Source organism: Salmo trutta, chromosome 8 (assembly GCF_901001165.1).
Source record: "Salmo trutta chromosome 8, fSalTru1.1, whole genome shotgun sequence".
NCBI lineage: Eukaryota > Metazoa > Chordata > Actinopteri > Salmoniformes > Salmonidae > Salmo > Salmo trutta.
The window spans coordinates 2,684,646-2,699,896 of NC_042964.1; the positions used below are offsets into that span (position 1 = coordinate 2,684,646).

The window sequence follows — 15,251 nt, forward strand, 5'->3', positions numbered from 1 at the left end:
CGATAAATAACGGGATATTGGTGTACATGTAAACGTGGTCATTGACACTAAGTACCTTAAACGCCTATTGATTATAGCTAGTATCTTCTGGCGGTGGTAGTTTTAGGAGCCTTGACGCTTACTAAACGTTAACACGCATCGCTTGCGGTACGGGTTTGGAAATATAAGGAACGTATCTTTCATATAAGCTTGAAATAATTGTAAAAAAACAAAAAGGTTCAATTACACTCACACCTTTATATGGTTCGCATAAGGCATGTTACAGGGCTTGTTTATGGAAAACAGACGGAAGACCGGCAACTACATGTGCTGATAGTCGGTGTGAACGGAAGACAGATGCCACAAATTAGGCTGCAACTGTTAAACCCGGTTTAATCAGTGTACAGTAAGTGTACATCTTGCATTTGTGAAATGTTACATGAATGGAGGAACGTTTGATACAATCCGATTGCGCCATCTGCCGACGAGAATGCAAACGTAAAAGTGACAAATATATGTATTGTATCAAGTGAAGACAACATGCTACAATGTAGCTTCATGCACAAAATAATTATATCATAAACCCTTGAGCAAAGCACTTAACTCTCCCAAGCGGTGCAGCGGTCTAAGGCACTGCATCTCAGTGCTAGAGGCGTCACTACAGACCCTGGTTCAATTCTGGACTGTATCACAACCGGCCGTGATTGGGAGTCCCATAGGGCGGCGCACAATTGGCCCAGGTTTGTAGTGGGTTTGGCCAGGGTAGGCCGTCATTCTAAATAAGATTCGTTCTTAACTGACTAGTTAAATTATGGTTAAATAAGTAAAATAAAATAATTTCTCCTGTAAGTCGCTCTGGATAAGAGCTTCTGCTAAATGACGAAAATGTAAATAAACTCGAGGTTGGAAGCCTACATGCAAACTAATTGTTAACCTTTTATATAAATATTCACAATAACTGAAACACCGTTGGTTTACTTTCTCACTTTCAATTCATTATAATGAAATATTACGTCAGTAAACACGCGACTTTCAAAATGGGTATTATTGTTTGTTATCTATTAGACTACAAAATGCGTAGCCTAATGATACCCAGATAAATAGACCGTTATGCAACGGTTTTGCCTTATGCAAAGCAGGCTCCCATGTGCCGTTAACGTTGAAAATCGTCCCTCGGGAACCAGAACGCACAAGAAGAGATTCCGTTGGATTCCACCAACAAGACCCAACAACGACCAACAGGAATCCACTGCCTCACAGACGTCTACACCCACCTACTCTCTATATTTCTCTCTCTCTCTCCCTCATCCACTCTTGCTCCCCTCTCTCTCTCTTTCTCTCTCCCCCCTCTGTCTATCACCTCTCCCTCCCTCACACACACACACACACACTAGGCGGAAGACGGATACTTTCCAGGAAACAGATTTAATATTGAGCAACAACCAACCTCGCCATGATTGTCAAAGTAAGAGTCACTGAACATACAGCAGCATCCACAATCCACCACACCCATCAAACACACCAGGAAAACAATCTTGCAAAACGAGACCTTCAACAAGTTGGCAACATGGGAAGAAACTCTTTCAAATGCCGCATTCAAGACAACTTGGAAAATCAGAACCTCAGAGTTCAAATTTGCATACGATATTTTTTTTTACGTAGAGCTTCCAATTGGTTGATTATGATACTTTCCTAGTGGAACCAAAAATTGGACCTCATTTTTCTACAACGAGTTTCCAAGTTGGAAATTTCCGAGTTGCCGAGTTCTGATACATATAATAAAATACAATTTGATACAAGTCACATTAGAATGATCGTAAAAAATATATATATTCACAGAAAACAAAAACCCATTAATATAGTAGTCATTCAAACACCTGTTCATAAATAGAAAAACCTCTTTATATATTTTCAGTGTATATACTATATTGTACAGTTATAGAAAATATAATATAATTCTGTACCATGCATCGATAGCCTTCTGGTTGTCTTTCCCTTATGAGTAGTCAGGCACTTATACAGTATACACACATACACTGGCCAAGAATCGAGTGCCGAATCACACTCAAAAACAACAAAGCCACTTATAGAAGAAAAAAAAATGAAAACACCAGAACAAATTCAAAACACATTGATATGAAAGGATAATAGCGTTTCTATACATTAACCCACAACAAAGACCACTTATAGAAAACATATCAAAACCAACAGCGTTATATAGTGGAGTGTATTCTAACCTGAGAATCAGTATGTAAATCCTATACAATCTTAGCCTGGTACCAGATCTGTGTATTGTCTTGCCAATTCTATGGATATAGTCTTGTCAAACACCATGGTTGTACAGCACAAACAGATCTGAGACCAGGCTATAGCGGAGTGGAGATGGCTACACAGCACAAACAGATCTGAGACCAGGCTATAGCGGAGTGGAGATGGCTACACAGCACAAACAGATCTGAGACCAGGCTATAGCGGAGTGGAGATGGCTACACAGCATAAACAGATCTGAGACCAGGCTATAGCGGAGTGGAGATGGCTACACAGCACAAACAGATCTGGGACCAGGCTATAGCGGATTGGAGATGGCTACACAGCACAAACAGATCTGAGACCAGGCTATAGCGGAGTGGAGATGGCTACACAGCACAAACAGATCTGAGACCAGGCTATAGCGGAGTGGAGATGGCTACACAGCACAAACAGATCTGGGACCAGGCTATAGCGGATTGGAGATGGCTACACAGCACAAACAGATCTGAGACCAGGCTAGAATAATCTCACTGTGCTTTTCCAGTATGCAAGTAGTAATCTCTTCTGTAGAAGTTGGATCCCTTCCAAGTCCTATTGGATATGAATGTAAACGTGACTGACACTTTGTTTCACAATCTCTGTCTTTCAGCAGTCGTTACAGTTGTATAAGACAGGGTTGGGGTCAATTCCATTTCATTTCAGAATGTAAAACTAATTCCAATCAAAAGCATTGAAGAGAATTGGAATTTCAGTGTATTCCTGAATTGACTGGAATTGAAAAGAAATTGAGCCCAACCTTGGTATTGCAGTAGATACAACAATCATATAGAGTATAGTGTACAGTAGTTGTGCAAAAGATTTCCTATAGCCCACCATTTGGAACTTTCAGTAGTGTAAACCCAAAACAAACATTGGTTATTTTTCATCAATCAAATGCATAATAGCATTAAAACACACAATATAAATTCATAGCAAAGTACATATTTAAATATATTAATCCCTTTACTGAATATATAGTGTTGTGTTTTTTCTTTGTACAGATAATCTACATCGGGAGGAGAGTTCCATGTAAAACCCTGAATAATCTCAAACTGGGCATAATCTCAATCCTAATCTCACACGTTGTTTCGTATTTATAATGGACGTATCCCTTAACTTTTCAGATTAACCTGACGACAGTTTTGACAAAGACAACCGTTATCCTATTCCTACCCTTCCTCTCTCCTTCATCCCCTTCTTTCTACTGCACCCCCGACCCTGTAGTATCATCACTATCCTGATCATTCGAAAGCGGCGACCCAGGCATCGACTCCTCCCCCCCTGCCCCTCGCCCCCCTTTCAGCCCCTTCCCCCTCAGGAAGGCGGAGTTGGGGTGAAGGGCGTGGTAGTGTTTGAGCAGTGTATCCTGGGAAGGGGCGGTGTGGCCACACTCCTCACAGACATAGAGCTTGTTGCGTCTCTCCTTATAGGCGTACTGCAGGGTCACACCGTGGATCTTCTTCATGTGAGACTCCAGAGAGCAGCGCTGGGTGAAGGCCTTGTCACAGAGAGAACACTTGTAGGGACGCACTCCTAGAGAGAGAAGGGTTAGAGATGGAGAGAGAGAAGGGTTAGAGATGGAGAGAGAGAAGGGTTAGAGATGGAGAGAGAGAAGGGTTAGAGATGGAGAGAGAGAAGGGTTAGAGATGGAGGGAGAGATGGGTTAGAGATGGAGGGAGAGATGGGTTAGAGATGGAGAGAGAGATGGGTTAGAGATGGAGAGAGAGATGGAGAGAGAGATGGAGAGAGAGAAGGGTTAGAGATGGAGAGAGAGAAGGGTTAGAGATGGAGAGAGAGAAGGGTTAGAATGGAGGGAGAGATGGGTTAGAGTTGGAGGGAGTGATGGGTTAGAGATGGAGAGAGAGATGGGTTAGAGATGGAGAGAGATGGGTTAGAGATGGAGAGAGAGATGGGTTAGAGATGGAGAGAGAGATGGGTTAGAGATGGAGGGAGAGATGGGTTAGAGATGGAGGGAGAGATGGGTTAGAGATGGAGAGAGAGATAGGTTAGAGATGGAGAGAGAGATGGAGAGAGAGATTGAGGGAGTGATGGGGTAGAGATGGAGAGAGAGAAGGGTTAGAGATGGAGAGAGAGAAGGGTTAGAGATGGAGAGAGAGAAGGGTTAGAATGGAGGGAGAGATGGGTTAGAGTTGGAGAGAGAGAAGGGTTAGAATGGAGGGAGAGATGGGTTAGAGATGGAGGGAGAGATGGGTTAGAGATGGAGAGAGAGATGGGTTAGAGATGGAGAGAGAGATGGGTTAGAGATGGAGAGAGAGATGGAGAGAGAGATGGAGGGAGTGATGGGGTAGAGATGGAGAGAGAGAAGGGTTAGAGATGGAGAGAGAGAAGGGTTAGAATGGAGGGAGAGATGGGTTAGAGTTGGAGAGAGATAGGTTAGAGATGGAGGGAGTGATGGGGTAGAGATGGAGAGAGAGATGGAGAGAGAGATGGAGGGAGTGATGGGGTAGAGATGGAGGGAGAGATGGGTTAGAGATGGAGAGAGATGGGTTAGAGATGGAGAGAGAGAAGGGTTAGAGATGGAGAGAGAGATGGGTTAGAGATGGAGAGAGATGGGTTAGAGATGGAGAGAGATGGGTTAGAGATGGAGGGAGAGATGGGTTAGAGATGGAGAGAGAGATGGAGAGAGAGATGGAGGGAGTGATGGGGTAGAGATGGAGAGAGAGAAGGGTTAGAGATGGAGAGAGAGAAGGGTTAGAATGGAGGGAGAGATGGGTTAGAGTTGGAGAGAGAGAAGGGTTAGAATGGAGGGAGAGATGGGGTAGAGATGGAGAGAGATAGGTTAGAGATGGAGAGAGAGATGGGTTAGAGATGGAGAGAGAGATGAGTTAGAGATGGAGAGAGAGAAGGGTTAGAATGGAGGGAGAGATGGGGTAGAGATGGAGAGAGATAGGTTAGAGATGGAGGGAGTGATGGGGTAGAGATGGAGAGAGAGATGGAGAGAGAGATGGAGGGAGTGATGGGGTAGAGATGGAGAGAGAGATGGAGAGAGAGATGGAGGGAGTGATGGGGTAGAGATGGAGAGAGAGATGGGGTAGAGATGGAGGGAGTGATGGGGTAGAGATGGAGGGAGTGATGGGGTAGAGATGGAGAGAGAGATGGGGTAGAGATGGAGGGAGTGATGGGGTAGAGATGGAGGGAGTGATGGGGTAGAGATGGAGAGAGAGATGGAGAGAGAGATGGAGAGAGATGGGTTAGAGATGGAGGGAGTGATGGGGTAGAGATGGAGAGAGAGATGGGGTAGAGATGGAGGGAGTGATGGGGTAGAGATGGAGAGAGAGAAGGGTTAGAGATGGAGAGAGTGATGGGTTAGAGATGGAGAGAGAGAAGGGTTAGAGATGGAGGGAGTGATGGGGTAGAGATGGAGAGAGAGAAGGGTTAGAGATGGAGAGAGAGATGGAGAGAGAGATGGGGTAGAGATGGAGAGAGAGAAGGGTTAGAGATGGAGAGAGAGAAGGGTTAGAGATGGAGGGAGTGATGGGGTAGAGATGGAGAGAGAGAAGGGTTAGAGATGGAGAGAGAGATGGAGAGAGAGATGGGGTAGAGATGGAGAGAGAGAAGGGTTAGAGATGGAGAGAGAGATGGGTTAGAATGGAGGGAGTGATGGGTTAGAGATGGAAGGAGTGATGGGGTAGAATGGAGGGAGTGATGGGTTAGAATGGAGGGAGTGATGGGTTAGAGATGGAGGGAGTGATGGGTTAGAATGGAGGGAGTGATGGGTTAGAATGGAGGGAGTGATGGGTTAGAGATGGAGGGAGTGATGGGTTAGAGATGGAGGCAGAGAAGCGGGACGAGAGGAGATGGAGTAGCACTAGGTGGAGAAACGGGGTGTGGAGTGTGGGGTGGAGTGTGGGGTGGGTGGATTGGTTAGTGGTTGGTGTGGTGTACTGGTGAGTCTGTTCGCCTTTCTGTCCGTGCTCCTGTATGTGTGTCCTACCTGTGTGTGTGACCTACCTGAGTGTGTGTGTGTGTCCTACCTGTGTGTGTGTGACCTACCTGAGTGTGTGTGTCCTACCTGTGTGTGTGTGACCTACCTGAGTGTGTGTGTGTCCTACCTGAGTGTGTGTGTGTCCTACCTGTGTGTGTGTCCTACTTGTGTGTGTGTCACGTGTGTGTGTGTTTCCTACCTGTGTGTGTGTGTGTGTTTCCTACCTGTGTGTGTGTGTGTGTGTGTGAATGTGTGTGTGAATGTGCGCGTGTGTGCGTCCTACCTGTGTGTGTTCTGACGTGTCTCTTCAGGTCGAAGGTGTCGTTAAATCCTTTACCACAGTGGTTACACAGGTGTCTCTTAGTATCACTGTGACACTTCAGGTGCCTGTTCAACATCCTCTGGTACTGGAACACCTTCTGGCACATCTGATGGGTTACACAGGAACAGGAGAGAGAGATGGGTTAGGGAGGAAGAGGAGAGAGAGATGGGTTAGGGAGGAAGACATGGAGAGAGAGATGGGTTAGGGAGGAAGAGGAGAGAGAGATGGGTTACAGAGGAAGAGGAGAGAGAGATGGGTTAGGGAGGAAGACATGGAGAGAGAGATGGGTTAGGGAGGAAGAGGAGAGAGAGATGGGTTAGGGAGGAAGACATGGAGAGAGAGATGGGTTAGGGAGGAAGACATGGAGAGAGAAAGGGGTTACAGAGGAAGAGGAGAGAGAGATGGGTTAGGGAGGAAGAGGAGAGAGAGATGGGTTAGGGAGGAAGACATGGAGAGAGAGATGGGTTAGGGAGGAAGAGGAGAGAGAGATGGGTTAGGGAGGAAGACATGGAGAGAGAAAGGGGTTACAGAGGAAGAGGAGAGAGAGATGGGTTAGGGAGGAAGAGGAGAGAGAGATGGGTTAGGGAGGAAGAGGAGAGAGAGATGGGTTAGGGAGGAAGAGGAGAGAGAGATGGGTTAGGGAGGAAGAGGAGAAGGAGATGGGTTAGGGAGGAAGAGGAGAAGGAGATGGGTTAGGGAGGAAGACATGGGATTGAGACAGGGATGGAGAGAATGGGTTAGAAGGGAGAGGGGGATTGAGACAGGGATGGAGAGAATGGGTTAGAAGGGAGAGGAAGGGTGAGAGGGTCGTGACATACCTTGCACACGAACGGCGCTTGAGCACCTGTCCCTGACTTCGTTACTGTGGAGACCAGGGCAGTAGGGGACGTCGTCAAGGAAACAGGTGTGGTGGTGATTTTGGGGACGGAAGGCTGGGGAGGTATTGGAATCTCACTGGGTAGCTCACCTGTTGTCACCTATAGAAGAGACAGAGATAAAGAGAGAGAGAGAGATGGAGAAAATGGGATAAAGAGAGAGAGATGGAGCGAATGGGATAGAAGAGGGATTGAGAAGGATGGGGGAAAGAGCGAATAAAAAAAGTTGGTCACAGGCGATAATTGTATATTCTTATATTCTCAGAAAACCAAACACGATTACATAAATAAAAATAAATTAAAAAAAAGACCCCCCCCCATAATTCTCATAATGCCTCAGTCACTCACCTTGATTTTGGAGCGGACATAGGTGCTGCTCTGTGCTCTCCTCTTCACCTCTAACCCTGTGACCTGTAACCCTGTGACCTCTAACTCCTGACCAGGGCTCTGGGGTTGACCCAGCACCGTGCACGAGGGCATCTCCGCTGTAGGGGTCATCACGCTGCGCACTGAGTGTGACTGTGTGTATTTGGTGTATTCGTAGTGCGTCGTCGTGGCGAGACAGGGGCCGGTCTCTGCTAGACTGGCTTCAGTTTCCTCCAATAAGGGCACGGGGAAGACGGACACTGAAACGGACAGAGAGAAAGGACACGATATAAGAATATATATATAAGATATAACCTAAGAATTGGATATATTATGGCACAGTCACGCACACTAGAAGGACAGAGAGAAAAAGTTCAAGATAAGAGCGTGGGTGGTGTCTAATTGTCTGTTTAAAGTATGCCAGGGAAGGCCCATGTCACACACAGTCTAGTTACCGTTGGACCAGTCTGACCAGCCAGTCCAGAGACACAGGTTGGTACTATACGCTCCTTAAACACACACACACACACACACACACACACACACACACACACACACACACACACACGCGCATGCACCTCCGCAGCCATATACAGTATTTGTGTCTCACTGCTCTGTGTGCACTTGTGTTTGTAGCAAAGGTTACCTATCCTATTCAACCTGTTACATACATCCCTATTAGAATCACAGAGACATTGTAACGATTCACTGATTCCCATCGGTCCCCGATTCAAATGCTTTAGATACAAGTTTATTGGTCCTCAGACCCCCAAACTGATCCAAATAGCATGCGTCGGTCAGAAAAATCGATTCAAACTCCCATCCCGAAAATACCTCTCATCTTTTGTGACAACTGATTTAACTACATGTAACTGCGTTGACAGACATCGATCTATAAGTCATTTTATATGCTGAACAACCCCAGGCAATATCAACAGCCTAGTCAAAGTGAGCACTGAGCTCAGCTTCGGATGCTGACCAATGAGAGGTAGACGGCCTGTTCCTGATCTTGGCACCTTCAGCATTCAAAATGCTAAAATGGCAACGTGTTATATTAGGCTTTATTAGTTGAGTGACAACCTATGTCATTTACTAGGTAATTGTTATCTATGGGATGTTTAAAAAAAATGGTGTTTTACCAAGCTAGCGGAGATAAACTAATTTGTCTATACCTCCTAAAACCTTAACAGAGGTTACAATAGATTTTATTTTGATTGTTCACCATCAGCAATAGTTTTGGTTGTTTTGCTTTTAACAAATCAGTTTTTATGGTTATTTTTAGATATGAAACAATCAACTTTATCCTGTATAGCGAGGGGGTGTACTGGTATGGCCGAAACCAGAGGACAAAATCTCTCAGTAAAAACGTCCAAAACGTTCACAACCATTTGTATTGTAAGACGAGGGTGAAATCCAAAATTGTGCTATCTATTAATTGGCTATGTCATAGCCAATTTGTAAACAATACATATTTATACATTACTAGCTCAAACTCTTAATCTGCAAAAATTACTAGTCTAGTTAATTATTGGGTGATGGTGATTTCAGAACCAAAGTGTGGAGACAAACACAGGCTATACCCCCCCCCCCCTAATCTGATAGTGGTAGATGGCTAATTCTCCCTTATGGCTCTAATCTGATAGTGGTAGATGGCTAATTCTCCCTTATGGCCCTAATCTGATAGTGGTAGATGGCTAATTCTCCTTTATGGCTCTAATCTGATAGTGGTAGATAGCTAATTCTCCCTTATGGCCCTAATCTGATAGTGGTAGATGGCTAATTCTCCTTTATGGCTCTAATCTGATAGTGGTAGATAGCTAATTCTCCCTTATGGCCCTAATCTGATAGTGGTAGATGGCTAATTCTCCCTTATGGCCCTAATCTGATAGTGGTAGATGGCTAATTATCCCTTATGGCCCTAATCTGATAGTGGTAGATGGCTAATTCTCCCTTATGGCCCTAATCTGATAGTGGTAGATGGCTAATTCTCCCTTATGGCCCTAATCTGATAGTGGTAGATGGCTAATTCTCCCTTATGGCCCTAATCTGAAAGTGGTAGATGCCTAGTTCTCCCTTATGTCTGCTCAGGTGCCTACATAGTAAATACACACACACACACACACACACACACACACACACACACGTCAACTCAGACAGATCCATCTACAGCAGATTTGAATTTAGAATGGAAAATGAATGTGTTTATACAACAAATGTTAGTGCATCAAATCATATCACATCCAACCGAATCAAATTGATTTGTTCTCTAATCAAACCGAATCGGTTCAAACTGTTACGTTCCCCAGCTAGAAAACCAAATAATGTCGCTCAAACAGAAGGGAGAACTAACAAAGAGCCACTGACAACAACCAAAACGAAACAGGTGGAGTTTTAGGGCTGGGTTCTGAAAGACAGTCATGGGGGGTGTCCACTGAAAGTTGCCTAGCAACAACACCTGGAACCTAAAAGCCACCCACCAACGCCCACTAAATTTACCCTGAAGAGGAAAACAAGAAGAAAACAAAAACACTCCAAACTTAAAGACAGGAAACAAACCAAAAAGTGGAACAAAACAAAAAACAGGGAAGATCAGATAAAGGATTGTTTGTCTAGAAATTAAGATAGGGAGAGTTAACTAAATGTGTTAACCCTCCACATCTCTCAAGACAACTGGAGCTCTGGGACAGCCTCTCTTAAATAGCACAGGTGAAACAGAGCCAACTAAATGCTTTAACCAGTGGTTGAAAAAGTATCCAATTGTCATACTTGACTAAAAGATAGAAAATGACTCAAGTAAAAGTCATCCAGTAAAATACTACTTGAGTAATCTAACTAAAATGTATCGATGCATCTGGAATGGTCTTGAAAGGTAATGATGCACATCTTTAGTTACTATTAATGATATTTGATCAGGGACGTTCCCATTTGACTGCATTACAAACACCTAGAGCCAGTAATTGTTGAAGTGTGTGTGTGTGTGTGTGTGTGTGTGTATGTGTGTGTGTATATGTGTTCTGTAAAATCAGTAGATTTTTTTTTTTTACACCCAAAAATATTTAACTAGGCAAGTCAGTTAAGAGGAAAAATCTTATTTACAAAGATGGCCTAACCTTAACAAAGCTGGGCCGAATTGTGCGCCACCCTATGGGACTCCAAATCACAGCCGGATGTTATACAGCCTGGATTCGAACCAGGGACTGTAGTGACGCCTCTTGCACTGAGATACAATGCCTTAGACAGCTGCGCCACTCCAGAGACCAATGAATAGTAAAGCACACAATGAATCTGTTGATTCTATAACAGGTCAGGAGACAATCGGATAACTGGCAAATCATGCATGCAAATATATGAGAGCAAGAGCCATTGTTTTGTCATAACGGTATCCTTCCCGGTCGTCATTTAGGATGAAGTTGCGTTTATTAAAGTACCCGTTTCTTAATAATGGCTCAACTGAAGCCATATTTCACTTTAAATGATAACACACACACACACACACACAATGACCCGATTAGACATGTCGGTGAGTTAATGTCGAGCTGTTTGCTCACCCCTCCCTTGTACACCAGCGCCGCGCGTCTCCAGCCGAACAATAACTGTCCATAAAAAAAAACAGATATTATACTAATGATATTCGATAACTTGGTTCAATCTCGTCTTTGAAAAAACGAATTTATGCTATCTAACAGTCTGAAACGAACTGTTTAACGAGAAGTACACCGTTCAGGCCTACTGTAGACTTAATATAATTATATAAACGAAAGAGTTTTGAACCTCGCCTGCAGAGAGACAGAGAGTCAACAATAGGTCGGAGCGTAATGCTGTAGTGTGTTGTGTTTGCTAAGGGTGTATGACCGTGTGTAGGGAGACGAAGGTAGTAGCCAAACTGTAGTCCGTTACTTCACCCAGCATCTACTAGCCTAAACATTAACCAGAACGCGGGGACGCGCACACCCTTCCCGCGCACTCAAGGAATAATTCTTCTACCCAAGTTTGCACAGGCACTGTTATGCACCGGGCTTATTTTCTCTCAACTTGGAAAAAATATATTTCCTGTTCTCTTTATTCATTGAAGCTACAAAGCTAAAATAATACAATGGCTACTAAGCAAAGACGTTTCATAGTTTGTCTACTCTATACTTATATAATTATCTTGCTCAGAATTATGGAGAGAAATGTGTAACCTAACCTACGCTAAACGCGTAATGGTGATAAACACCATGGAAGCATTGTGTGAACAGTGATCAGAGCTGTAGTTGGAGTGACAAGTCGAGGCGGTGGGGCAAACAACTTCACATAGCTGGGTAATAACTAGGCTACTGGCGTTGTCACCTGGACGACTGCTGGTGTTTTGGCGCTTCACGCAATAACCTAACGTTCAAAATCTTTGGAGGTAAATAGCCTTGGTTTTTAAAATGGTTTCATAAGAACGTATTATACTAATCAAATAATGCACATCAGCAAAAAAAAAACTTACTGAGAGGTTTGGTTTGTTTGTTATTCAAACCGTTGTTAATGTTTTAAAAAAATATATTAGTTCAGGAAGTGAATTCTATCTCCTGTTCGGGTGGCTAATCTAACGGTCAGTTTCAGTACCATAGACTTTTAAAGGATGTAAAAGGTAATGATTAAAAGGTAACGGTTGTGGGGGAAGGGGGTCTCTCTCTCTCTCTCTCACACCCACACACACACACACGCAGGGGGAGAGGGGGAGGTAGTGGCAGGGAGTGGCGGAGTAACCCGTTAGGTTCGGTTATCTGATACCACAGCCCCTAACAATAAAACACCCCAGGGGCACAATGGCGATTGTTCTCAAGATCGCGAAAGAGAGACATACAATTAAAAGTACGTTGAATTTGCATGGAGGAGATGCAATAGATGTGACTTGTTTGTCACAAAACAGCATCAAAGGCTGAATTGGAGGTTAAACCTTCCTCAAAAACAGTGGCAAGAATTCGGCTACTGTGCAGACTATAACTAAATAAATATAATTAATTTTAGACTGCATGGCAAACAGTTACATGCCTATCTGTTCTAGCCTACAACAGTAGGACTACATCTGTAATCTATTATTGCAAACCAAGATCCACTTGTTTTATGAAGGGGTATAGGCTGCCTACATGCCAACCAAGGCACAGTCAAGATATGACAGGCCGTATATATGGGTGAAGTAGATTGGGGCAGTGTTGCAACCGTTTTCACACCCCCTCCTACAAGGAAACAACTCGGGTCTGAAGGTCGGACAGAAGGAGGTGTAACGGTGTCGTGGTTATCGTTGTGGCTCAAATGGGAACGATGACAAGCTATAGTTGGGCCTTGCCCACTGCAAGGCAATGTGTCAACACTGAAACACATTAGCCTACCTTAGACAGAAAAAAAGTGAAATAAAATCACAAAGAAAGTTGTTAAAAGTTCTCTTAGCCTATGATTTATCCTGGAATGACATTGTAAAAAAATAAAGTTTCCAAAACTTCCCAACCCGATAGCCTACTGTTACAGAATGTAGCCAACTCTTTTGGATAAATAATTGTAACAGTTTAAGCTTGTGATTATTATTTTTTTAAACGTTTCAATGTATCATGAATTATAGCCAAACAATGATTGAATAATGTCATGGAACGCTGATTTCCCGTTATTTTATTCTGTGCTGCTGCCCGTGCTCCACCGAAACAAAATGGTTCATTAACGGAACACCATCCTCGAGCTCTCTCACCTGGTATATACACGTCCCCGCGCTCGTCGTCTGGCAGCTCGCTCCAGTTCCGCTTATAGGGCGAGTATCTCGCCTTCTTTACCAGGAAGGCTCGCGGCATGGTCGGGTTGGTTTTACGGTTAAACTGTCCTCTTCGGTCAACTTTCTGTAGAATCAATACGCTCCAGGTAAACTGGTGGAAAAAAAAGACTTCAAAAATATACCTTCCCCTCGTGAAAGAAAAAAATAAATAAACCGGGGAAGGATCGTTCCCTTCGCTTTCGTCGCGCAGTCCTCCCTCCTTTCTGTTCTCCACCTCTACAACAAACTTTGTAGCTCCGCAGTTTGTCTTCTATCCCGTTTTTCTTCTCTTCTCCGTTCTTTTTCTCCCCAAGCCCACACACTCCACAAAAACAGCAATGACGTCGCTACAGGTGAGGTAGCTTGTTCAGGTGTTCCCGTAGTTGAAGGTTACGTTCTATCCTCGACTTAAAGTAACGGGAGTTTGTCAGGTAGACCGCTGATATTCCGATTCAGCGCCACGCAACACGGTGAATTCAGAGGTTGGTCCATGCACGACACAGGTAGGCTAGTCCTTTCCTTTATTCAGGAAGCACAGGTAGCAGCGCGCATGCGCCACAGAAATAACGGTGACAAACCAAACCTGGGTTAGGCTACTACCTGTTCGACCGGTTTTTTTTTTTTTTTTTTACTCCCTCCCTCTTTCTCCATTCAGTTTCGCGGTGGGAAGGAGAAGTAGGGGTAGAAAATATATTGGAAAATGGAGGGGGTAGGTAGGTTAGAGAAGGATAGAGAATGACATGAGAGAAATAGTTGGTTAGGTGGAAGAGATTTTGGCGTAGTGATGCACAGGTAACACCTATAGTGGGAGGCAGTAGGCTATTGTGTGTGTGTGTGTGTGTGTGTGTGTGTTATATATATCTCAAGCACAGAAGGCCACAGCCAATAGAGGCTGCACGTTGACATGCTCTTACCAACATAAATAGTGTGCATTGAAACTACAATGGAAACTTCCATATCATTTGATTATTATAACACATGTATCCTACACCTTACCCTCAGGAGGACAAGATTATAGGCCTGCATGTTTGAAAGATCTCTGTAATCTCTGTCAGGTATATAGTAAAGACCATTAATCGCCCTCAAATGTGTGTGTTGTCCTGCCCTCCCTCATACTGTGTGTTTACAGACCCCCACTGTTAACCATTATCCCTTTGTCTCTCTGATTTGTTCCCCCCCCCCCCCCCCCAGGTCACCCTCTACCCCCACCCCCGACCACTCAAGCCCCTACAAGACACCTCTAGCCCTTCACCCCTCTGAAACACCTTAAACCAAAACACAGAGAGAGAGAGAGCAAAATAGAACATGAAAGGGGCGATTTAAAGAACAAAAATAATGTTTGTTTGTAATTTCTTCATTGATAATTAAACGATAGCTATAGTTTCAGTATGGGGGAGGTAGAGTGAGGGAGGAATAGAGAGCGGATAACAGAGGGAGGGATAGAGAGAGAAGGAGAGAGAGTGAGAGAAGGAAGAGAAACAGGGTGTGTGGAGATATAGAATGAACGGTATGCTGCCTGGGCTGTTGGAGTGGTTTCTGCCTCCCTCATACCCCCCCTCTCTCTCTCTCTCTCTCTCTCTCTCTCTCTCTCTCTCTCTCTCTCTTGCTTCTCTCCTCCTCCTCTCTCTCCCTCCATTTGTACATGTTACTCTCCTCTTCCTCTTTCTCCCTCTATCCGTACCTGTTACTCTCCTCCTCCTCTCT

General features: G+C 44.3%; 1 protein-coding gene across 1 annotated transcript; it reads right to left on the reverse strand.

The window, feature by feature from the left end:
- Window positions 1–3,253: 3,253 nt before the first annotated feature.
- On the reverse strand, window positions 3,254–14,082 carry ovol1a (ovo-like zinc finger 1a). Its single transcript, XM_029759718.1, has 5 exons — window positions 13,488–14,082; window positions 7,760–8,037; window positions 7,355–7,513; window positions 6,498–6,642; window positions 3,254–3,801 (listed from the first exon to the last, which is right to left on the reverse strand). The coding sequence occupies exons 1-5, from the start codon at window positions 13,585–13,587 to the stop codon at window positions 3,470–3,472; spliced, it is 1,014 nt and encodes a 337-aa protein (XP_029615578.1). The 5' UTR covers window positions 13,588–14,082; the 3' UTR covers window positions 3,254–3,469.
- Window positions 14,083–15,251: the final 1,169 nt, after the last annotated feature.

Excerpts from the sequence above, each read along its gene's own strand:
- ovol1a (XM_029759718.1), bottom strand. The coding sequence starts at position 13,587 with ATGCCGCGAGCCTTCCTGGTAAAGAAGGCGAGATACTCGCCCTATAAG. Across the intron at positions 7,514-7,759 it reads ATGTCCGCTCCAAAATCAAG|GTGACAACAGGTGAGCTACC; the intron begins GTGAGTGACTGA and ends TCTCTTCTATAG. Across the intron at positions 6,643-7,354 it reads AAGCGCCGTTCGTGTGCAAG|ATGTGCCAGAAGGTGTTCCA; the intron begins GTATGTCACGAC and ends GTAACCCATCAG.